General features: G+C 47.7%; 1 protein-coding gene across 2 annotated transcripts in view; it reads left to right on the top strand.

The window, feature by feature from the left end:
* The window catches only part of LOC135805873 (uncharacterized), a 60,746-nt gene that overhangs the window by 9,460 nt on the left and 26,657 nt on the right, over positions 1-24,629 (top strand). For both annotated transcript variants that reach the window (XM_065319993.1, XM_065319992.1), the window contains exons 4-21: positions 719-830; positions 1,396-1,560; positions 7,473-7,597; positions 8,035-8,181; positions 8,904-9,188; positions 10,475-10,643; positions 11,523-11,647; positions 12,023-12,082; positions 12,544-13,440; positions 13,892-14,174; positions 15,491-15,637; positions 15,891-15,999; positions 16,506-16,614; positions 17,241-17,432; positions 22,745-22,882; positions 23,152-23,231; positions 24,157-24,225; positions 24,462-24,609. In XM_065319993.1, the coding sequence (XP_065176065.1) occupies positions 719-830; positions 1,396-1,560; positions 7,473-7,597; positions 8,035-8,181; positions 8,904-9,188; positions 10,475-10,643; positions 11,523-11,647; positions 12,023-12,082; positions 12,544-13,440; positions 13,892-14,174; positions 15,491-15,637; positions 15,891-15,999; positions 16,506-16,614; positions 17,241-17,432; positions 22,745-22,882; positions 23,152-23,231; positions 24,157-24,225; positions 24,462-24,609 (3,360 nt within the window). The remainder of the gene's footprint in view (positions 1-718; positions 831-1,395; positions 1,561-7,472; positions 7,598-8,034; positions 8,182-8,903; positions 9,189-10,474; positions 10,644-11,522; positions 11,648-12,022; positions 12,083-12,543; positions 13,441-13,891; positions 14,175-15,490; positions 15,638-15,890; positions 16,000-16,505; positions 16,615-17,240; positions 17,433-22,744; positions 22,883-23,151; positions 23,232-24,156; positions 24,226-24,461; positions 24,610-24,629) is intronic.

Raw genomic sequence — 24,629 nt, 5'->3', positions numbered from 1 at the left:
AAACACACACACACACCATTGGACCATTGGACACCCATCGCCGGAGGCGATGATAGCGATGCTACAGCAGAAGCCATAGCAGCTTGTGCTGGGATTGCACCATTCAACAGCTTGCAAGGCTGAAGAATTGACCGCCACTATTCAGCCTGGTCTACACCACACAGCTATGAAGTGGCTTTTTCTGGCCAGTGAATCCCTACTTTTTGGTCTTTTTCATTTTTTTCATTTTTTTCACACACGCACACATCACACCACATACTCCGGCATGCACTGGCTGTTGGTAACCACCCAGAAGAATGAAAGAAAAGTCAGGAGGAGTCTGAGAAAGAGAAGAAAGACGTGTGTGACCATAATCGTCGGGAATCGAACCCGCAATCTATCGATTGGAAATCGCTGAACATACCACTGCACCGTATGGGACACACACACACACACACACACACACACACCGGTCCCCTCCCTCTAGATTCGGCTTGGGCCTGCGTTTTAATTTTGGATGACTGTGAAAGAGGCTTGGTAGTAATCTGTTCTAGTTGTTTGTAAACACCTGAATGTTTGTAAGCACCTGAATGGGCCCTACAATGCACTATGGTGTTTGGACGAGGTAACTGCTACATTTCCTCATATGGAGAGCTCCGTTTCTCCACTGGCATGGAAACACCTTTTGAGAAATCTGTTTCTCTGCCTGTTTCTTCTGATACTGTTTCTTTGTGGCTAGATGCTGGAGCGTCATGGCGAAAAACCCACCTTTGACGGAGTGTTTGAGGCGAACATGCGTGTGATGGATCGCTTGTGGGCTGCAGTACATGATGGTGACATGAGTAACATACGTAAGTGACACGACATGCTCAATCACTGTACCCAGTACCCAGACCGCTGAAACCCCTGAAACCGGATGTTCTCATGTACATGTTCAAGCACTACCCAGTCTGAGTGCAAACATCATCTCAATTTACGCATGTTTTCAAGATTGGATAATCGCATTACAATATCGACAAGTGCGTTCCGGTGCCTGTCTTGTTTTCATGTTCTTATTCTATAGTGTAGGCTGTTAATGTTTGGAACAATACAGAGGTTAAAGTAGAGATAATTATCTTCGGTTAAATCTTCTCCAGAGATTGTAGCCGAATATATTTCTACGTAACCCTTTATGGACTAGCTGTACAACTTTCGAACCCTTCGTATTGAAGCTTTTCAATTTTTTTACTTAACCACTGTGTGGTAGGGCTCGCCAGAAGTTTTGGCCAGGCACTTAAACCTGCTGTAAAGGCCATTCTGTGTACTGGTAGTGACTTTTTAGAATTAGTACTCTGTGGACACAATTTATTATGTGGAAACAAGTAATTATGTGGACACAATTTATTTATGTCGGAATTGCTCTCACTCTATGTACAGTACACCAGAAGAGAAGTATGCGACAGTCTTCAGCCCATGTAAGCTGGGCAGACTCACTGAAGACGTTTATCGCCGGTCAAATATTTCTTGAAATCGGCAGTGGCGTTACGTCCGTGTCCGTCGCCAATGCCTATCCTGCCCTCAGCGTCGTCACGATTGTTACCGGTATGTACGCTGTAGTTAGGGTGTTGGTCCAGGGTATATCCAGGTTGCAAGGGTTACCCTACTCTTGGGGACCTTTCACCCTACTCTTGGGGATCTTTCACCATACTCTTGGGGATCTTTCACCATACTCTTGGGGATCTTTCACCCTGCTCTTGGGGACCTTTCACCATACTCTTGGGGATCTTTCGCCATACTCTTGGGGATCTTTCACCCTGCTCTTGGGGATCTTTCACCCTCCTCTTGGGGATCTTTCACCCTTCTCTTGGGGATCTTTCACTCTCCTCTTGGGGATCTTTCACCCTCCTCCTGGGGATCTTTCACCCTCCTTTTGGGGATCTTTCACCCTGCTCTTGGGGATCTTTCACTCTGCTCTTGGGGATCTTACCCTAGTCTTATGGGTCATTGTCCTGCCTGGAGCCTTTACCCTGCTCACAGGGGCCTTCATGCTGCTCTTGGATGTCCACCTTGCTGGGTGGGGTAAGGTCCTGATTTCAGGCAGGCTAGCGTGTATGTCCTGGATTTGAGCCCTGGCTTTGTACATGCTGACCAGCCTTATGTTGGCGCAACCACCCCAGGTGGAATAATATTTACGTATGTTCCTTTATTCATTAGTTGAAGGTAGGGTTGAAAGGAATATTTGATTAATATTCGCTTCGAACGTGATGGAAAGAATATTTTTCCCTTTGGAATATTCGCTCGCTGTGACACATGCGCACACTCTGTTCTAATGTCGATCTATCGTAATAATTCCAGAACGGATGGAGTGATTATGTACATGTGTTATATGTTGAGAAAGGGGACTATGACTCACAAGAGTAGTGAACATGACTCCACTGTCACTTGGTCTAGAACGACCGGGGACTAGCCAAACTCTTTTCAAGATTTTTGGTATAGAGCTTATGCGAAAGGATCACGTGCAGGCGGCGTGTAGGCGGCCAAAGCGGCCGCGCTCCGCAGGGGTGGCAAAAGAGATGAAAAGTTCAAAAGAAGTACATGTGCCTGGAATAATTTCACGAAGGAAATTTCCTGTATCGCTGTTACGTTCCTCTTCTGTTCTTTACAAAGGACTATTGTACGAACGCTGAATCAGTGGCCATGACTTCTCCCAAGTTTTCAAAAGTGTATGACGAGTTAGATGACTCCAGCAAATGCCGGTACCGTGAAAAGCTCGAGCGCGTTTCACCAGACTCGAGTGATCCTTACCTGCCCAGAAGTATTTTTTTAGAGGAAGATAAATTTCCACTTGTGGACTATCCCGATATTTACAATTTCTTGGTCAACGCGCCCAGCCCCTACACCAAGGAGCAGCTCAAGGCCTACAAGAGCTTGGAAGGCTACAAATACCTTGTCAGTGGCTGGGTCGGCGATGTTCGTGCGTTTCCAGCGTCCGAATCTGACACATGTGACAGCAAGTTTGTCATCGCCAAAGTCCGCCATTCCCAGTCAGTTTCCGGCACCCATCTGCAACCCTGGATTGCTGCGCAAAACGACGGTAGCGTGATTTGTGCACACTGCACCTGCATGGCTGGTCTTGGTGAGTCTTGTTCTCACGTTGCTGCACTGTTGTTCAGCCTGTATTCTAGAACGCAGCTGATTCAGAACACAGGAAGCACTTCATTGCCGTGCCAATGGTCAACTCCTTCAATGAAGGAGGTGGAGTATGCCAGGATTCGTGACATAAACTTCACTGCACCCGACACTAAACAGCATGGGAGCAAGCGCCGTAGGTCGGAGGAGAAGGTCCCTGCTGATATTAAGCAACCCTCCAGTGCTGAGCTGGGTGAACTATATGGAAATTTATGTCAAGCCGGTAAACCGTCATTGCTCTCCCTTGTTCCCGGGTTCTGCGATAGGTACGTACCTTCCAAGCCCGAGGGATATCCACCCATTTTGGATTTATTGTACGAACCAGACATGCTGGATGCTAGTTTTGGGGACCTGCTCGTTCGTTGCGAGGCAGTATTTCCAGCGGTCTGTGTTTCAGAGGAGGAAGCACGCGCTGTGGAACAGGCTACGCGGAACCAGGCAGATTCCAAGGCCTGGTTTGAATTTCGCGCCGGCCGGATCACAGCTTCAAAGTTGAAGTCTGCTGTTCGCACGGATATTAGCCAGCCCTCTGCGTCCTTAGTCCGCTCTGTGTGTTACCCTGAGGCACACAAGTTTCGTAGCAAAGCCACACAATGGGGATGTGATCACGAGCAGAAGGCAATTGACAACTGTAGTGAACATGCCAGTGCAACACATCAGAAGGTTGAAGTACTGCCCAGTGGCTTTGTAATTCATCCGGACTATCCATATCTTGGCGCTACTCCCGACTCCCTTGTGCAGTGCTCCTGCTGTGGCAACGGCGTGGTGGAAGTGAAGTGCCCGTACGGGTGCCGAGACAGTAGCCTGCATGATGCTGCCGATTCAGGGAAGTTCTGTCTAGTAAAGTCCGGCGGAGCACTCCATCTTAAGCAAGACCACATGTACTACTACCAAGTACAGCTACAGATGCTGGTGTGTAAGGTGCAGTACTGTGACTTTGTTGTGTGGAATGAAGGTCAGCTGTTTGTGGAGCGTATCTGTGCAGACACAGATTTCATCCGTGAAGCGGTAGCAGGTGCCAAGAAATTCTTCCAGTGTGCTGTTCTCCCAGAGCTTGTTGGGAAATGGTTCACTAAGACGTTCTCCACTCTTCCTGCCGATGCGTCTTCAGCGGCTACATCAGCCTCGGAACCACTTGGTGCTGCCAGTACAACATCTACTGCGTATCAAGAACGCCCTCCGGAGTTTTGCTACTGCAAGTCTGTGAAGGCTGGCGAGGTACTGCGATGTTCCAACAACGATTGCAGTATTCGTTTGTTCCACATGGCTTGTTTGCAGCTGAAGAGTAAGCCAAAGCGCAAGAACTGGACCTGCCCGGAGTGTCGCAAGATTAAATCTGCCACTAAATAATGATATGCATGTACAATTACAGTGGTAGCGACTTCGGCGACAAGTTTATAGGAATGTTGGTCGCTAAGTACAACGTTCGTCAGCCTACTCAAGCTCAACTGCATGAGGGGTGAATTCCCCGAAACACTGTGTATTGAGCAGGGAGTGGTGCTTTCTTGCAGGTTTGCCGGAAGGAGGGCTCGAGGGACTTCTTCTCTGCTCTAGATGGCAGTTGTGAGTCAGTCAAGTGTCTGGATGGAAGTCGTGAGTTTGTCAAGTTTCTGAATGGCAGTCGTGAGTCAGTCAAATGTCCAGTCAAGGCGGCAGAAAAGCTCGACCTCTAGTATGGGGTGCAACCAACTTTCCATGTACATAGTCATTTTTGTCGTAGCATTTGTAAATCCAAGTCTCAAGCATTTGAGAAGTGATTATATTCATGGAGCCTGCTATTCTGGTATTTCTAGAGTTGCATTTTCAACTTGTTCTGCTGTGCCTTCCACGGTACTTGCTGTTGCACTTGCCACGTGTGTGCATACAATCGGTGGCTGGGCTTTCACAACGATTTCCGTTACCTTTCTTGTATTTCTTTGCTTGCATGTATCTCTGAAGGACCATAATGCTGATTCGTATTTGTGGGTCCCAGGACATGCGTGAAGACCACTCACTGCTTATGCATGTGAACAGAGGAACTCCATCATTACACATCAAACACTTCGCTCTTTACGTCTCTTCCGGGTGATGTTGGCATAAGTTGAGTTGTTCTTTGGTGCTGGGCATACTACATAAAATTATTCTGATGGTACATCGCGCACTACCCAGCACCCTAAGTTGGGTTTCAGGGCTATTCATAATTATTATATTGTGTTGTCCCTATTTGGACCAGGAGTCATTATATTGATGCAACAAGAAACGGAGGCATGTCGTGAGTGATGATAGAAGCCAGTATTATTACTATTATTATAAGTCTGTTGGCGTTGCCATGACCAAGCAAGCTTGGCTAGCCAGACAAAAGAAACTAGAAACAAGCGAGGTCAATGAGGTGAACACATGCGCATGCAACTGCAGAATAGGTAAAACAGAAATATAATTGCCGGTATATCCAGACAGTCCAAAAAGCACAAAGGGTTAATAATAAATTTGAATAATAATATAATAATAATATAGCAATCATTACAGCTGACAAAGCGGCATGATGTAATTTACTCGAAAGGTACGACGGACTCACAACAGTTGCACAGAGCACAGCAGACGGTGACAACCTTGTCAATGAATGCACATGATGTAGCTTTATCGTCATGCATGAGGAAAGCAATGGGCAAAGTGCCAGAGAGGATCGTGTATTTCTGGCGAAGCATTCCAATCACTCGCTCCACATGGATACGGACGCGTGACACTTGTCGAGCACTGTCCAATTTCAGCCTGGAGAGTTGCTTCTTCCCCTTCGTAAATGGGGGCATCACCAACTCTGCGCAGAACATGCCAACGCTGTCTTCAACAGTGAAACCACGGTCAGCCAGCACCTGGTCACCTGGATTTAGGTGACTAAGCAGACCGCAGTGCTCTGTGATGAACTTGTCTGAGGCTCTCCCGCCCCATGCATGCGAAATAAATGTAATGACACCTTGTGGCGCTACGCCAATCAAAAACTTTGCAGTGTTATGGCTTTTATAGTGAGAGTACGTTTGAGCTCTTGCCATCAGATCAGAAGGTCGTTCACAAAAAACTTCAAAGCAGTCAATAATGACAGCACAGCCCGGGAAATGCTTACGAAATTCAAGTGGCAGAGTTTTGCGTAGTTCGTCCCTTTCCGGCCATTTGACAAGTGGTCCCAGCATCACATGCATCACCCGGATCCAGCGCTGGAAAATCCGGCACACGGTCGACTGGTGAATGCCGAATCTGTACGCCAAGTCTTGGTCCCGACAATTCAGCCGAAGCTTCATGAGAACAATCAAGAACTGCTGGAAGAGAGAGAGCGTGTGGCGGTGGTGCTGTGGAACTCTCTTCCTCACGTGTTCAAATATGCCCATCATGGTCCCAAAAGACTGCAAACCAGTGTAGAAGAGCACCTTCGCGTTGTCTTTCTCAAACGACTCGATTGACAAGGTGTCACCTTGTCCTGGAGCGTGTGGCATCCGTTTGCTTTCCAGGACCAAACAGTTGTTTGTCTCCTCCAGCCGCGTCAAGTGCTCCATATCCATGTCAGTCTGCGATGAGACACTGGAGACTGCTACAGGATCAGACTCTACCTCTGCACCATAGGCACCAGGCAAATCTGCCATTGCCTCTGTGAAGTCATTCCCGGAGGCGTCCACTTTCACTGGTGTCTGCGTCTTGCTCTCCTCGAACGTCAGCTTCCGCTTCGCTCGGCGTTCATATGCCACCAAATCCCTCTCCGCTTTACGCTTTACAGGAGTCCTGACATGTTCAAAAAGTTTCGGAACGTAAGCGGGAGATAGTGGATCGTTGCTCTTCTCTGCGCCTACGAAATGGTCTGAACAGATCCTGCTACTGTCAGTTGGCTTCCAATTCTCTCGTCTCATAGCCGCAACCCATAGTTTGCGCCGCTCGTCCGCTACAGGAAACTTGTAAAACTTCACAGCCGTTCCAGGATCGGCACGATTGCTACATCCGACGGCTGCACAACTCTTCGGCATGTTGAAGGCTAAAAACTTCAGCAAGCGAGACACCAGCGGAAATAAAGTGAGGAACGATATGTCGACAACCAACAACAAATTTTACTTTTCCTCTCAAAGACTAGTAAAAAATAGTTCAAGCAGAAACGACTTCATTTTGCCACCCCTGCCACTCGCAGCCGCCTTGGCGCTCCTCGTGACGTCATTCGCATAACCTCTATAGAATATTCGATATTCGGTTCGTTTAGAAAAAATATTCGATTCGTTCCGATTTAGAATATTCGTTTCACCCCTTGGTGAAGGAGTTAAAAACATGTTCCCTTTTCATGCTATGTTCCCTGCTATGTTCTGTGGATTCAGAGGTTTCTCAGGCTACGGATATTCAGAAGGAGGCAGCGATGAAGGGCATTAAAAATCTATTTGTCTGTTACTTGCCGCCGAGTGAGATCTTCAGTCGTATGAAAGTTCTCCACAGGCAGACAAAGGTATGTGTATTTCTGAATGCTACTCAGTATGTCAACACGTGAAGCCACTCATTCTCATCCTGGTGATATTTATTGATATTAAAGTGAAAACCGAAAAAGCACCAAATTGAAAAGAACTCGGGCCTCCGTGTGTGTGTGTGTGTGTGTGTGTGTGTGTGTGTATGTGTGCATGTGCGCGTGTGTGTGTGTTTAAGTGTCTGTGTCTATGAATGTGTGTGTCTGTGTGTCTGTGTCTCTGTGTCTCTGTGTGTCTGTGTGTCTGTGTCTCTGTGTGTCTGCGTCTGTGTGTGTGTATGTGTGTGTGTGTGTGTGTGTGTGTGTGTGTGTGAATGTGTGTGTGTGTGTGTGTGTGTGTCTGTGTCTGCCGGTGTGTGTGTGTGTGTGTGTGTGTGTGTGTGTGTGTGTGTGTGTCTGTGTGTGTGTTTCTATGTGTGCAGGTAATGTTCGGCACCATGATGCTAAGCAATCTAACAGCATTGGTAGATGGCTATCTACCACACGAGTTTGAGGAGTTCATGTCTGTGTTGCTGGGCCTGACTCAGCGCCTGGTTGCCGTGGCTCCATACGACATGAATGAGAACATGGTAAGATCACAGGACTGGTCCGTGACATACCCTCCAAGTGTTCCGTGACATGTCCACCATCCTTGTAATCCACATACTTCACGTACTCCGGGGAGCATAGATGTGACGTGCATACATGACAGGAGTATCACTCAATCTGCGGACAGAACTGTTTCGTCCTTTGTGGACCATGTAGCCATCAACTAGTAGCCTGAACTGATACTAGTGCTACATGTATGTGAAAACGGATAAAGAGCTGGTGGACAAGCTATTGGTTAGCCACACTCTCATTGTAGAATAAAACACTTTTTTAGACCAAGAGTGGTACACTCCCATTTCAAAACGAGGACGAAACCCGGCCTATTAGTGGCAGGTTTTTGTCTATACCGTTCCATGGGACTCCACAGCCTGTTTCTTTTATTCATGAATCCAAAGCCAAGTTAGAGCAGGTTGTGAGAATTTACACAGACAGTGTGTAAACAGCTGGTTTCTCCCAAATTCCAATTGTCCCGTATAAAGCGTATGATCACTGATAGTTCGCACCACATTATTGCCGTTTATCCGCAATTACAACTGGCACACTTTGGACAGAATTTCAACATATTGCCGATGCGAAATTCGTGATTGGTAGTATGGTCACCTTCTCGTGAACATCTTCACAGAGCTAGACACACACAGAGCTAGATGTCCAGTGCTGTTGAAACCTTCCACTGTATACATGTACGCGTCTGTTCCAATTTCAGCATTCCTTCTTTGCCGGTTGGAGAAACGTGAAAGAAATGCTGGAGCGCTCGCTGGTGAAGGCCCGCATAACAGGAACTGTGGACAAGCTGAGCAACGATGTGCGGCCCTCTTCTCTGCTACCACAGCATGTGGATGAGAAAGACCTGCCTGCTGAATACCTGAATCGAGATGCTCCAAAGTACGGTCCTGATATCCTCCATCTACATGCGTCCACAGTCTTGATCAAGTCCAGTCAACGACGCTTGGACCCCGAAACATGCCAAGGCACTGTACTGCAGGCAAAGGTACTAGCTAGTGTGCTTTGGATTTGGGATCGCTCGCATGCTAGCTGTGCTACTGATACGGCCCTGGACTCAGTGTCTTGTCGTTTCTCTGTGTGTGTGTGTGTGTGTGTGTGTGTGTGTGTGTGTGTGTGTGTGTGTGTGTGTGTATGTGTGTGTGTGTGTGTGTGTGTGTGTGTGCCAGCTAGTTCGGTTGGTTGGTACACTTATGCCTGCTTGTGATGGGTCTGTTGCCAACGGGCTCGGCTGGTTGAAGGTATAATGTTGTACCTGCCACCTTTGTTGGTTCCAGGGTTCATATACTTTCTACTTGAAGTATACATACCTGCTAACCATGGACTGCTTCTGGCTAGATTAACTCTTGTGTAATCAATGGTGCTAGTGAGGCTTATATCAGATCCAGTAGTAGCAAGTATTACCTTCACTAGGGTCAGGGGTAACTGCAGTTGGATCCCGGGACGGGTACCCTGATACGGATGCCCTGATGCCGTGAATCCTTTTTCTGCATCTTGTCCTCACCCACTTACTGAGGTGTGGTGAGCCCATAAGTGGGATCATTTTCAAGTCCACCCAGAGTTTTGGGGATTTCAGGAAGTGTCGGCTGTTGGGCGGTTCAAAAGCCAATTGAGTCACCTTTCCAAGATTCCCTTTGAGTCTCTTTCCCCTCTCCCCGGTAGACCCACGTGACCAGTTTTGGCCGTGAGCAACAAGTACAAGTGTGTGTGTGTGTGTGTGTGTGTGTGTGTGTGTGTGTTTACGTGCGTGTTTTTTAGTGTTTTTATGCGAACGTCCACTATATTCCCAAATATGTGCCAGAAGTGGTGGCGGGGCGGGCTGCGGACAAAGCGCGCCATATTGCAGTAAAACCATGAGGAGGGTAGGAGGAAGGGGAATGAATAATAGTGAGGAACGAGGACAATGGGTAGATGGTCGTGAGAGAAGCAGAATGAGAGATAACATATAGTGGGCAGAGAAGCAGAATGAGAGCTAACATCACATTGTGGTGAGGAGGGAGGGAGGATGCTAGTGAGGTGCTGGTCTAAACCGTTTCATATGGGGTCGGTGCAAAGTTGACGCACTCATCAGGAATGCCATGAATTGTATTTTATGTCTCCAAGTACTCCTTTCTACCAAATCTGCATGTGGCAAAGAGTTATCTTTTCTCGCTATTTGTACAGATTAGTGATTTCAAAGTAGTGTTTGGTGCGTGACATGTTATTGAAATGGGGCCATCACTGATTTTTTCCTATATTTTTCATGAATCCCAATTTTTTGTCCGCCTTTTGCAGCAATGTAGGTTGGTTCACCTCGTTGTCAATGGCTCCACGTTTCTATTCCTGCAAGAATCAGGAAAGAAATCAGCATCTGCCTCGTCACACAAGTCGCCAGCATCACCCAAGCCTTTCCTCCTGAATTCAGCCACGATGGTGCTGTCGTTGCGGGAACTCCTTATCATGGGTAGGTAGTGCAGGTGACTATTTGTGTGTGTGTGTGTGTGTGTGTGTGTGTGTGTGTGTGTGTGTGTGTGTGTGCGTGCGTGCGTGTGTGTGCGCGTGTGCGTGTGTGTGTGTCTGTGTGTGCTTGTGTGTTTGTGTGTGTGTGTGTGTGTGTGTGTGCATGTGTGTGTGTGTGTGTATGTGTCCATCTTCCTTAGTCTCTATAACCTAGTTACATTGTTTTGTCAAGCTAGGCCAATGGATCACTGAAATTCTTTCTCCTCAGTGTCGCTGGGTGACGATAGTGTCCGAGTTATGTGCTATCATCTATTCTCTTGGTACACAGCTTCTTTGAAGCTTTTTCTGACTGGCTTTAAAAGGACATAAACACACTACATGTAGTTTGGTGATATGGTACCACTTGGCCGGATACAAACCTTTTGATTTTTTTGCCGCATCCAATACGTGGCTGTCAACTCCCCCAAAGCCGGTACATCTGGAAAGTAAGGATTCCAACCAGGCCTGCACCATCCACTGGTCCGTTCGCTACCGGGCGTGCCCATACTCAAACGCCGCCAAGAGATTTGACCTGAGCCTGACAGGAACACTCTGTATCCACTCTGTATCCACAGTGCAGCCAAGGGCACATCACTAAACAAGCGCAACACACTCAGTTGGTAGTCGTTGTAGGGAGCCGAATTAATGAGCCACTGAAGTAGTAATATGTCTTCCCAAAATTGACCTCATCTGTCCCGTGTTGTGACTTTGGATATATGGCACTTTCGATGTCTCAACAATTGTACAAGCTCTGTGAAGCTGCTACCCAAATACAAATACAAAATGGTAAGGCTACTGAGGCACTTTTATGTGACTGTACTTGTTGTCATTTGATGTGAATCAGGTCCGGTGGCCCAGACCCTTGCCTACCTCTCGGAGCATATCAATAGTCGGATGTGGCGCCGTGGACAGAACGAGTACACATTGCAATTACTGGCAGACGCCGTGCTTCTCAATCGGTCGTCCTCGGTAAGCCTCAACACTTGTTGAGAGAGGTTTGAATAGCGAGCATGGCGTATCTTGTACTGTATAGATGTCTTAGCATAAGTAGTACACCTGTTACACCTGTTGCACTAGTGTGCACATGAAACAAAAACCTCGTGCTTTTAAGATGGGAGGTAAGAAGCTTGGTCTCTTGTTCTTTCATGGAGTTCACCTAGATGATGATGATGATGATGATGACGCCATACTGTAAAAAACCTGACAGTGGTCTGCAGATTGAGTGTTTTTCTTCTACATAATTATGTTTCATTTCTCCTGCCCTCCATCTCACCTTTGAGTTTTGCCTGTCCCCGCTCCTCCTTCTGACCATTGCTCCGCTTTGGTTATTGTTTTCACTGGCAGATTGTGGTGCACAGGGTGCCTGCCACTGCACCGGAAGAGGAGGCTATGAGATCTGAAGTGGTAAGGTGTCCTAGTCCTAGTCCAGTCTCGTGTGCAGTGTGAACGGTGTGCACCTATCAACATGTGTGTGTGTGTGTGTGTGTGTGTGTGTTTGTGTTTGTGTGTGTGTGTGTGTGTGTGTTTGTTTGCACATGTACTTAGTCAAAGCCTAGTCTAAAGACACTGGGCCTAGCTTGTCAGTGGCACGGTTTTGATCTGGAACCACGTGTCTATGTACATGTACATGTATATTCCGAGATCACAACCTCACTTTCTTGCATGAGACTCTAGTCTTAAAGCTTGGGTCAAAATTGGGAGGGGGTATGTATTATGCCTCTGTGTGGCTCTGACCCCAGATAGTACGGTAGTTCAGTCTTCCTTTAGGTGTGCTGGCTGAATATTGGATCCATCCTTCCTCTTGTTTTACATGCCGTTTGTGTGTGTGTGTGCGTTCGTGTGTGCGTGCGTGTGTGTGTGCATAGTCAGTAAGTCAGCTACCCAAGCCGCAGTACAGTATTCTGGTGACGGCATCAACAAGCGCCGCAGGAGTGGCCTACCCAGACATTGGCGGTGCGCAGTCGTTTGAGCTCAGCAGAAGCAGAGAGTTCAGCGAGGACATGCGACTGGAAAGCAAATTGGACACGGAAGCGCCGCACGAACTTCTTTCCCATCGCCCGCCGCTCTCCCAACCCAGGATCAGCGATCGACTGCAGGAGAAACTTGCCGACTATGCTGAGCGACACGGCAGAGGTAGGTTGCCAGCACCCGTGCCACATCCCAATGACAGCCCTACTGACGATGTACATGTAGGTAGACAGGATAATGACATGGTCAGTGATGAGGAGCAGAATGATAAACACGAAGGTGACTTTGCAGGCCAAGATCCTGCGGGTGACAACGATGGAAACGAACAGATCAGCGATGAGAACAACAACGATGCTGCCGCTGAAACCCCCAAGCCCGGCGATTTACCTGCAGAGCAGAGAGATGAAGATTCCGATGAGGCAACTCAGAACAATGCGCAGGATCAGGAGCAGCAGGATGGAAATGGGCCAGATGGCGCAGCTGCTCACTACCGTGGTATTGTATCAGACGAAGATGTGGCCAGTGATCATCTGGATAGGAATGGTCAGCCTGGGACAGAGTTCAAGAACGATGACGTGAAACTCGCTGGCCAAGACACCACTGATAGTCCAGAAGAAGACGACCAGAATCAAGCCGGTGTTAATGATGGAGGAGATGCTCCTGGCCAAAGTGAAGCTGATGGCAATAATGGCGGTGAGGATGACAACGGAGTTGATGTAAGGCACCAGCCTGGTCGTTCTCTGCTCTCCATCAACGGTGCTGCACAACAGTACCACACTTCAGGCAAGTCGATGGTGAGTAACTTACTCTTCTGCTTTGTCAGGTACACTGATTTGGGAGAATTCAGTGGTACTTCAAGTACATGGTTCAACATTGCTGGCAAAGCGGCCGTTTGACATTCAGCAAGGGAAACGGATTGGCAAACGGTCGGATTTCTGTAAATATGGAATGTGTTGGTGTGCATAGTTCGTCCTATATCAACCTGTACCTCATGACTCATCGAACAGTGATCCATGCGGAGACTGCTAATTCACAGTTTGAATACCTCGGCACTTGTTGTAGTCTCCCCTCCCCCTCCCCCTCAAACTTTTGTCACATCGCCTAGAATGATATCCACTACAGCGAACTGCACACTTCCTGTTATCACAGGTTTGCAAAGTGCACTGCAATTGGAGATGCTCTTACAGTTTGGAGGCGCGTTCATTGTACGAGCTAGTACCGTGTTTTGTGTGCATATGTCTCCAGCGTCGGCTGTTGTGGGCTACCGTACCCAAGTCGACCATGCCTCGGTCTGGTGGAACTACAGGAACACACATCACACCCATATCTACCAAGACCTCACACAGCACTGCCGGTACCACATCCACGAGCCAGAAAAGTTCTGGCAAGGACAAAAATGCAGTCTCAGTTGCCAAGCCCAACACCGCTGATGCATCCGATAAGGAAAAGGACCAGGATAAGGACAAGGACAAGTCTCCGAAGGAGTTGGATACGAAGAACAAGATTTCTCCAACACTAGAGGAAGTTGGTAAGATATTGATGCGTGAGTTGTGCTCATAGACATGCAAGTATCGTGCCGTCAACCTGGCAGGATGCAGGTATCGTGCCGTCAACCTGGCAGGATGCAGGTATCGTGCCGTCAACCTGGCAGGATGCAGGTATCGTGCCGTCAACCTGGCAGGATGCAGGTATCGTGCCGTCAACCTGGCAGGATGCAGGTATCGTGCCGTCAACCTGGCAGGATGACAAGGCAAAATAGTAAAGCTATGTATGGACACTGAAGTTATGCTAAAACTCACTAAATGTTTGGGGCACAATTTTTAGTTCCTTCACCATTACTTCTGACTGTGAGTCTTATCAGGTCATTTGAACAACCACTCTCGCACTCTTTCACACTAGGGTCACTCGAAGAGACAACGGAGGTCAGATGGAGTAAAATGTAGTCCGAGTACAACGCCTCATAGCCAGCAATCGCATGTCATCACGTACATTCAAAATCAACATAATTTTGCGAATCGACCTTTTTTAGAGGATCACTTTTCAACGAGGACGAAGCAAAGCCGGCCGAACGAAGCCTAGAGGAAGAAAATCACCCTCTCCACTTCACCATCACGATACTGACATAGATACGAGATGAAACAACTAAAAAATCCACAAGAAAACAGTACGGCCATCATCGCGCTGACTTTGGTCTGACTTTGGTCTGAGAATTTCTATCACAATCAAAAATGTACCAGGAGCACTCAAAAATAAGCCACAGACGTACCTTTATCGCGATCTACTCCTTTTTCAAGGCACAAAAGTCAACTCTCCACTTTCAAACCAGGAACCAGACATACCAGTGGTCCTTTTCAGCTGCTCCACGAGCGCAGGAAATGTTCACCAAGGGGCGCAGAGCAGCATCCATTCCGGAAAAAGAGCTAAAATACGAGTGAGACTGCATGACTGAGTACATGAGTACATGAATAAGTACATGCAGAAAATAGTCAATTTCAGCGTTTCTGCTCCAAACAGCAACTAGCTTTGACTAGAAACAAAGATTACACCAAAGGACCAAACAACAACCATTTTCTGCAGTTTTTTTGCAGATGGCTTCCTTGTGCTTGGCCCAGCACGCCAAAAATCACACTTCGGGGGAGTACAAAAATTACAACTCTCAGATGTCCTCGATTGCTGGCCATGTGGTAAATCCAATGCCAATTCGGAGAAACGGAATGGTCTCTCACTTCAACCGAGCCTTTCTACAGGACCATACCTGTGAAGTGTATAGTTTCACAATGCCTACTTACATTGTTCTACCTTGGTGACCTCTGATCATGGTCTTTGTGTGTTTGCTTGTATCAGCACAAAAGATGGCGCTTAGTTTGGAGGAAGAAGAGGTTCCTGCACCAGAGTTGCTTAGTGAAGAGGTACAGTTCAACGCTCAATGGTCTGTGATCCGACGGGAATTGCAGAAATCTGGAAAGCGACGCTTCAACTTGTTTGCTTACGGTGAGCAACTTAACCACATCAGGCCCATGTATCTATAGCAACTTAACCACATGGCCCATGTATCTATAGCAACTTAACCACACGGCCCATGTATCTATAACGAGTTATCCTGTTAATTATAAGCTTACACAATAGTAACTTTTTTGACACACTACCATTGGGTTTGCATGCGACAATCATGCATAGTTGGTTTTTGGTTAATTTTTGATTTATGTGTTTTGTTGCATTGCTGGCCGTGACTGATTATCCGCAGGTGGTTTAACTCAAGCACTGCTGGCATGCAAGATTGCACACCTGTGGCCCGAATCTAGTGTGTTGTTGGTCATAAAGCCATCATCCGTTGCTGCATTCAATCGATATCGGTGAGTGTGAGACGAACACAGTTTTTAGGCCTTCCATTGCTCAGCCGTTGCATCCTCTCAGCTCTTATTGATCATACCTTGGCAAGGGATCATCTGTAGCTTTTAGGGCAGTTCTAACTTAGGCAACCATGTAATATCCATTATTTTTTACACATATTTTCAAAGACCCACTCCTCAAGATACGCCAATCATCAGTTTAAACAAGTTATCTGATGTTCCAATAGTGCCGAGGAAGTTATCTGATGTTCCAATAGTGCCGAGGAAGTCTGTCACTTGACACATTCATCTACGGTGTGAAGCATGTCATGTGACTCATCGTTTAACCGCTTCTTCCCAAAGTTGGCTCTACCTGTTTATGATAATAGTATTATGCTACGAAGTGCTAAAATAGATGTAATAGGACGTTAGCAAGCCCATGACGAAATTAGCTAAGGATTTCACATAGAAAGATGTCTGCTTCAGCTCAGTTGATGTTGTTTGTCAAACCGGTCACTGTTCTAAACCAGGACATTGCGATCCACGCTGAAGCTGTCCAATATAATCGGCAGCATGCAGGAAATAACCCCCAGCCTGTCACTGGCTATGGAGGAAGAGGCTGATGTTGCTGAATTTCAGGTTAGTGTGTCTACTGCTGTGCGACAGTCACACACACCACCAGTCTACACTACCATCCCTCAGCCACACACACCACCAGTCTACACTGCCATCCCTCAGCCACACACTAGCCTATACTGCTGTCCCTCAGCCACACACTAGCCTATACTGCTGTCCCTCAGCCACACACTAGCCTGCACTGCCGTCCCTCAGCCACACACTAGCCTATACTGCTGTCCTTCAGCCACATACTAGCCCATACTGCTGTTCTTCAGCCACTCGGTAGCCTATACTGCTGTCCCTCAGCCATACGCTAACCTCTTCTGCCGTCCCTCAGCCACACACCGGCCTGTACTGCTGTCTGACAGCCACACACCAATGATATTGAATGTTATCTTTTCATTGAGTGGACACAAATCAGCATTCAAGATGGCTTAGCTTATCATTCTGTATGAATTGTAAAGCGCGAACAGAACCCCTACCGCAATCAACTGCATGTTGTTGGTGCAGGTTTCTAGCTTGGAATGTTACACAATCACATGTATACTGCAGGAATATCCTAGGCATGTGTTCCTCTTACATTTTACTGATGCAAGGAGAATAGGCATGTAGGGCTCCACAACTTTGCCCGTGACTGTTCTTGGCAGATCCTTGGTGCACCAGTCTTCTCCGGACTGATTACCGATGCTCCTCACTTCATTCCTCATCTGTCACGGCTACTGACGTTTGCGCGGATCACATTCCTGGAGCTTCCATCACCCAAACAGCTCAATCTATCAGCTAGCCTGCTACATTCTGCCGGGGATCCAGCCCTTAATCCAGCACAGCCTGTTCTGAGGGTAAGGTATGATGCTTGTCGGTACACCAGTTATTCCACACGGCTTGATAATAATAATTATAATGTAACTTAGTGGCTTAGTCATCATGAAGAACCTTAAGAAGTTGGAATGCTGTACCATTGGTGATGGTTGCTTGCCTGGACTTCTGACAACATGTGCCCATTCAGCTGGAGTCTGTCTCTTCTTCAGTTGGCATTTGACTGTCTCATTGTCGTGTTGTAGGAACACGGCCTTCAGACACCGAACCGGTTTGCGGGCCCTGGCCAGACCACTTTTCACCTCCGGCTGTCCCTGAGAATCGTCTGAAATTGATCTCAAACCATGCTGATCACTTTCAAATACAGAGTTATATTTCACAGTTTGTTTAACTAGGTTCTTGGGTATTGGGCTGGTGTTTTCTGTGATGGACAACTGGAAGGGGGGGGGGGGGGGGTGTTCTGTGGTGTTGAGCTGGGGGCTGGGTAAATGCCTGACAACTCCAAACCTGTTGTGTAGAGAAAGATTGAGACACAGTACAAAAACTACTAGTGCTGATGATTAAGTGTTTCCTAGGACCCCCCCCCCCCCCATTATCCCTTTTCTCTTGTCTGTACTCCATGTGAAGAGAAGGCTTTAATTCCCGTAGCTATGCAAAAGACGTTACTTCAGTAACGTCTGGCACTAGCCAGGGTCCACACAGCTTTAATTCGGTGTTTGTTTGTTTGTGCCATCGGCATTCCGGGTGCAATCCCGTACCGTACCGTACCATCAAAGACAGCTGGCCACAAACCATGCAAACAGCTGGCCGCAATATTCAAATAGGGTTTTCAAATGCAAGATCATAACGTGAAGCAACTTGGAAGAATGAGCATGTATGCAAAATGTATCGGGGGAATGCATGGAGGGCGATAGTGTCGCGTACGCGATCTCCACATTTAATATTTGAAACCTAAAACATTTACACACGTTACGTAATTTCTCGCAGGACGCGAGCTCTCATGTTTTGATAACCAAGGCGCATGCTTGCGCTTCTGGGCCTTTTTTCTTTCCTCGGTTTGGAAAAGAGAGTTCGAGAATCCCGAAGAGTTTGGAGTATTTGGAGTGTATGTGCCTTATGATTAGAGTGATGGAGAGAGATCTAGAGTGTGAGATTTAGAGGCTCTGGTGAGAGAAGATGCATGACCCAAAATTAGAGTGGTAGTCCTTGAGTGTGATTGTTTTATAAGGCCAAAACAAAAAATAGGCTTGTTTCTGGTCGGCAACCCCTCAAAAAGGAGACTCGGTCGGCCGGAATGAAACTTTTTTGAATATTTTTTTTTGGTTCCTCAATCGTTGTGGTATTGATGGACAAGAGCACCTACACATGTACATTGTACATACATGTATATCATGGCAAGGATCAATGTGAAAGTTGACTGACTCACTGTTCTTGTACAGCATGTGGTGTATTCCTGTTTTCGTACATCCTGAGAAATCAAGCAAACAGTTCGAGTCCTTCCAGCTCCGTTATTCTAGCTCGTATCGACCCCATAGGTTTTCGAGCCGACAGCTGAGAATCTCTGCTACCTTGTAGGTGTTTCGATTGTGGAATTCGGTTGAGATTTGACGAAGTTATGACTCGTTGAGTGCACTTGCACACATGGCATTGCCACCGTTTGTATACATTTGGGACCAAAAAAAAGTTTCAGAATTTGGGAAAAAGTGGCCCGGTCGGGCGACCGGAAACAAGGTCATTATTTGTTTTGGCCTAAGTAAGGTACATTTCAGTCTTATTTCTCTCCCGACAGATAGTGCGGGTTCGAATCTCAGGTTGTCTTGAAAAAAAGGAGAAATGAAAAATTTATGACATCCCTATGCTTTTTTTGCCCAGGTCATCAAGGTGGTAGACGGTGTCGTTTTAGCCTCGACCGTACCTGTCCCGTACCGTACCGTACCATCAAAGACAGCTGGCCACAATGCTAGTATTCAAATAGGGCTTTCAAATGCAAGATCATAACGTGAAGCACAGGGGCGTCGGAAGGAGATTTCAAGTGGGGCGGCCAATTGTGAAGGGGGGGGGGGGGGGCGACGGCGGCTAGGCAATTGAACGCAATAGTACAATGAACACTACAGCAGGAGGGAGGGGGGGGGGGGTACAGTCAGCCCACCAGTGCACACTAAGACCATCATAGCCAGGAAGAGGTCAAATGCATGCCAGTTATGTCTTGACAAGCGCAAGTCTTGACAACTGCATGAAGTTGGAGTCGGAGTCGTCACCGTGACCACGTAATGGTGGCGTGCGAGAAAGCGCAGCGAGGACAGTATCTTGAGGAAGCAGTGCCGGTTCTCTACTTTCTCGCGCTGGTGTTGCGCTGACTGGCTCTCTCCGATGTCCACTACCGCGCCTGGTAAACTCACAACTTTCAGGACAGCTTCCTTATGACACTTGGAAGCAGGTGAAACAAAACACTACATCTCTGGCCTCAGAATACTGCAGCCATGACCAACGATCAAACCGCTTGGCCTTGAAAGCACGTTTCACGACGGACTTCTTCTCAAACTCTCTTTTCGGAAAGTCAAAACCTCTTGGTTGATGGGGCGCATCAGGAACTACTTCAGCCTCCGCCATGATGAGCGCACCATAATCAAACTAAATTTATGAAACTAAGTTGGAGCAGAACGGCGTTCTGTCTGTAGTGACTAGTGTTAGGGAAAACCTGCCTGCTGCAGTAACGCGATTATGTTGCGAATCGTGCATGCTAAATTAGGTTAGATGTGCCACTAGACATGTCCGGTTGTCACCGACCAGCAGCCAGCAGCTAGAGCAGCTAGTGTACGCACTGAACCCAGAGGTTACGCAGGTACATGTACATGTATGTACTTCAAAGTTCAGCGAAATACGGCATTCTGCACCACGTCACCACACGTACAGATGTGCACTGCATATACTGCATGCATGCATGCTGTGTGCACTTACCCCCCCCCCTCCCCTTCCCCCCAAAAAAATTGGCCCGGAAAGTGGGGCGGCCATGGCCGCCCCGGCCGGTGTGGTTCCGACGCCCCTGAAGCAACTTGGAAGAATGAATATGTATGCGAAGTATATCGGGGGATGCATGCAGGGCGATAGTGCGGGTTCGAATCCCAGGTTATGTCTTGAGAAAAATAGGAGAAATGAAAAATTTATAACATCCCTATGCTTTTTTTGCCTAGGTCATCAAGGTGGTAGACGGTGTCGTATTACCCTCGAATGCAAAGAGAAAGTTAGTTTGATGTGGCCAATCAATGAAAAAACAACAACATTTCCATCAGTTCTAATAACATGCATGATGAGCTAGCTAGGCAAAAAAGCATAGCGTAGGGCCCTGAGCTTCCAAGCTCTCTCGTTAAAGTGTCCTCATGGATCACTTTGAAAATGTTGTTTTTGAAGAACCTAAAGTGTGCCTTCCTTGTTAATGCGATGCCCCTTATTCCACAATCCCCGTATCCCCACCCCGTATCCCCACCCCTTATCCCCACCCCGTATCCCCACCCCTTATCCACCTTATCCCCCTTTAGGAGACTTTAAAACTTGTAAAACAGGTGATGCATGAGGTGTAATGTCCCGTTGTTCTTGTGCACTACACCGAGTGGACAGCACACACACGATGCGTGAAAAGGTGGGACAGAGACAGGACTGGTTAAATCGTCACGTCGGACCCGTTCGGCAATTTGTTACTGTACAATCGGAGCATGTTCAAGGGCAGTTGGGAGGTTGCCATTTATGAATACAGTGGCACCAGAGTGGCTAATGGGAAATCCATGTTGCAAACCATTAAGGATAAACTCAGAGAGAGAAAGAGAGAGAGAGAGAGAACTATTAGAAATACGAGGCAAAAAAGTCATCAAGCGTGCTAGCCTATGTACATTGGAGTGGGGAGACTACTTCGCTGTGACGGGCTTGTCCGTCTGGCGGGATCCCCGACAACCGTCGTTGGCGCAGCGGGCGGCAGGATGACCTTGGTCACCGCAGGTTGAGCAGACATGTAAGCGTTCACAGGGCTGGTGCTGGCATGGGCGGCCACTGTTGAAGTTGAGGCAGATCTGGCGGGTGCTGCCCGCCCCGGCAAGAAATGGCTGCATAGGACAGCTGATATTGGTGCCAGCTGGACCATGTGGCCCTGCCAAATACTGTGGACAACGATCCCGGCTGTACAGCGTTGGGCGCGCGAGCAGGATGGTTGTGGTGCCCAGATCCGGTGCAGGCTCCAGAGGCTTCGGTCGACTGCATCCCAACGAGCTGAGGTTCCTGCCACCAATGCTCGGAAGGCGCTGTCATATCCCAGTACAGCTGGGGTCACAAGCTGCTGGTTGGCAGTACAGATAATGTGCTGGTATGTCGCCAGCTCCAGTGCTCAGAAGGGCACATATTTCAGTACGCAGGCCTTGTAGGTGGTGTAGGCTTCCAGCCGGGCAGTGAAGTCAACAATAAGGCGCTTCTTTGTCATACATAAGTTGAGGGACACACATCAGCCCTCTCCATTGGCGGTGCTGAGCTCCAAGGGCTTGGACCCTGCGCTCTCATTCTCCGGGAGAAGATACTCCAGCTTCATGTATTCGCGTGTGATTTTTCAAGTCACTTACGCGGGACCATGGGAACAATGGAGCTGGACTCGCGAGTGTTCGCCATGGGCACTGCTATCAGAGGCAGCGCGGGTTGGATGACGGAATTGTCCATGGGGTCGGAATCGACCTGAGGAGGGTGATGGGTGACGGTGTCGGATGCGGTTTGGCCCACGTCTGCCACTGAGGGGACCACCGCTTGATGGCCGTCCGGATCTTGGCGAGCTGAAATTCGTTCCTCAAGGCGCTCGACTCGTGCCAGGAGGGGTGCAGGGCCATCGACACTGCCGCTGTACGAGAACTTGGTCTTTAAACCAGTTGTGAATAAGCTGGCCGGCTGAGGAACAGCAGACGGCATATCGTCTTGCTCCACACGGGCATTGTCGGAACGATCGGCACGGTCTGTAGGGGCTCGATTTTAGGTGTCGGCGTACGGGAACGGCAAGGCGCGACTGGAATGCCTGGGCCGAGAAGCTAACTGCGTACGTGCACGGGACATCTCCATGAGTTATGGAAGACCTTGAGGTTGAGGTTGGGGTTGTGGTTGAGAAAGAAATCCACTGCTAATGTAGACACAGCAAGAACTGAAATCAGGAACAGTGAACTAAGGAAAGCAGTGAGCGCGTGAGAGTTTGGTGGGAACAGAGCATGCGCGCGCCTTCTGTGCTAACATATTTTTGCGCACACGCAAAACTCATGTTGTTATCCGTGATTTAGATTATTGCTTCTGTGACATTTTGGTCTTCTTGTTTTAGAGCTTGATACACCGTAGCCTACTGTTGGCAGGTGCCAAGGCAGCCATGAACTTGCTGCCAGTATCGGCTCTGGAACATGATATGTGGCTGAGTGGCTATCCGATACTCAGGATTAATATCACGGCTCTGGAACGAAAGGTAAGGATCTCCTGCCTCCTTCCTGTCCACACAAACACTCGCATAGCATGGAGATTGACCAAACCCAGTATTTTTCTGTGTTTCTTCAAACACACTTCTTCCGCACTGTTTATATAGGTCTACAGAGAGCATCACATTTCAAGGACGTGTACTTTGTTGCAGTAGCCCACACAATCATCATTGCCCTGTTGAGATTTGAGTTGATGGGGTACTCAGTTATGGTTTCATAGACCGGCGTCCTTGGCTTGTGTCTGCTGCTGTGTACCCAGGTGATGATGGATTGTGCAAAGGGTCAGCAAGGCATGCTGCAATTAATGCCATCCGGTGTATCACAGCTGGATGGTCGCAGGTAAGATTACATAGAGAAGGAACTGCCCCTCTCTTTGTTGTGCCTGTGCTTAGGGGTGCCTTTAACGTTAGTCATGAGCAAGAGAGTGTCACTTTCGAAGATTAGGTCAAGACTCAACACTAAACTGAGGAAGACGATAGGCTATAGGCTTGAGTAGACAATACAAAACTATTCCAACCTAGCAGTGTGAATTGAGTACATTACCATGCCACACCTCGGTCTGATGTACTTTGTATGCAGGCTGTACATTGCGTGGTACGCAGGAGCGTTATTGGAGTGTGGGAAAAGGAAGTTGATCTATACTACCTGTATGCCCAATAAATAGTACAGCTACCGTACTATGAGTACAGACTCTAGTGATTCTACAGAGCTCCCTTACTAGTGAACGGCTACTGAGTGATAGTCATGCCGAAGAGTGAAAATGTAGGTACATTGGACACAACTTTATCTGAAAGTCTTCCAATAATCATTTAGTCTTAGTTAAGCACTCGTCACGTGACCTCAATATGGAGATAAGAAGAACTGCGTGGCTCTTTAGAACATGCCAACAATAGGAACAAGAGCCCAGAAAAGGGATTCTACTGCTTGCTGATGATCATCAGGGACCTTCCTCAAAAGTAGAAAAAGCCTGTGGGAACTCTGTTGGAGAGTCAGGGACGTACGAACCGTCATTTCTATGCCAATTGTCGCACATTTGGAGTCACACTATCTTGCCTAATAAGCTGTCTGGAAACTAGGCATAACTAGATAACTAATACAAAAATACCTCTGTTGTCTCCACGCCGAGCACTTGGATCCTTTGAATTCTTGTTGCGTTGTCTTCATTGTGGGAATTCTGTCATCACTTATAATGGTAAGATCTAGTGTGAAGTCAGTCTATCGACATTGTTGATTTTGTTTGCTTGTGCTTGTGCATGCACACCAGGCTTGGTCGAGCAGGCGAGGCATTCAGCCTGTCACTGCTGCTGCTCATGGGAGTGAACAGCACAGAAAAGTGAGTGGTAACTTAACCGTGTGCTTGAAAGTAACTGACTGAGTGGCGCTGTGAAGCTCTTATATGACAGTCTGTACCAGCTACATCCCGACTGATCACTCGGGGTTGTCGCCATGGCGTTCAATGTGTAATAATGATCAGTAAAAGAGTGCTGGGTCGTACATGTACTTGAGATGAGAAAGCGTATCTCATACTAGGCGTGTTTCTATGTTATCATCCGTTTTGTTGTTCTACAGGCAAAAACTCTTTATGAACTATCTTCGATTGCCTCTGAGTCATGACATGTGCCCAAAGTTCATCAGCTGGTGGTCTGGAGATCTAGTCTACGACTTGCTGTCCAAGCAGCTAGTACCATTGCACAAGTACAAATATGCCAGTGTCAAGGTAAGCTAATGTTTGCACAC

This window comes from Sycon ciliatum, chromosome 1 (assembly GCF_964019385.1).
Source record: "Sycon ciliatum chromosome 1, ocSycCili1.1, whole genome shotgun sequence".
NCBI classification, from domain to species: domain Eukaryota; kingdom Metazoa; phylum Porifera; class Calcarea; order Leucosolenida; family Sycettidae; genus Sycon; species Sycon ciliatum.
The sequence above is the reverse complement of the archived record's forward strand: the minus strand, read 5'-3'. Positions and strand labels throughout refer to the sequence as shown.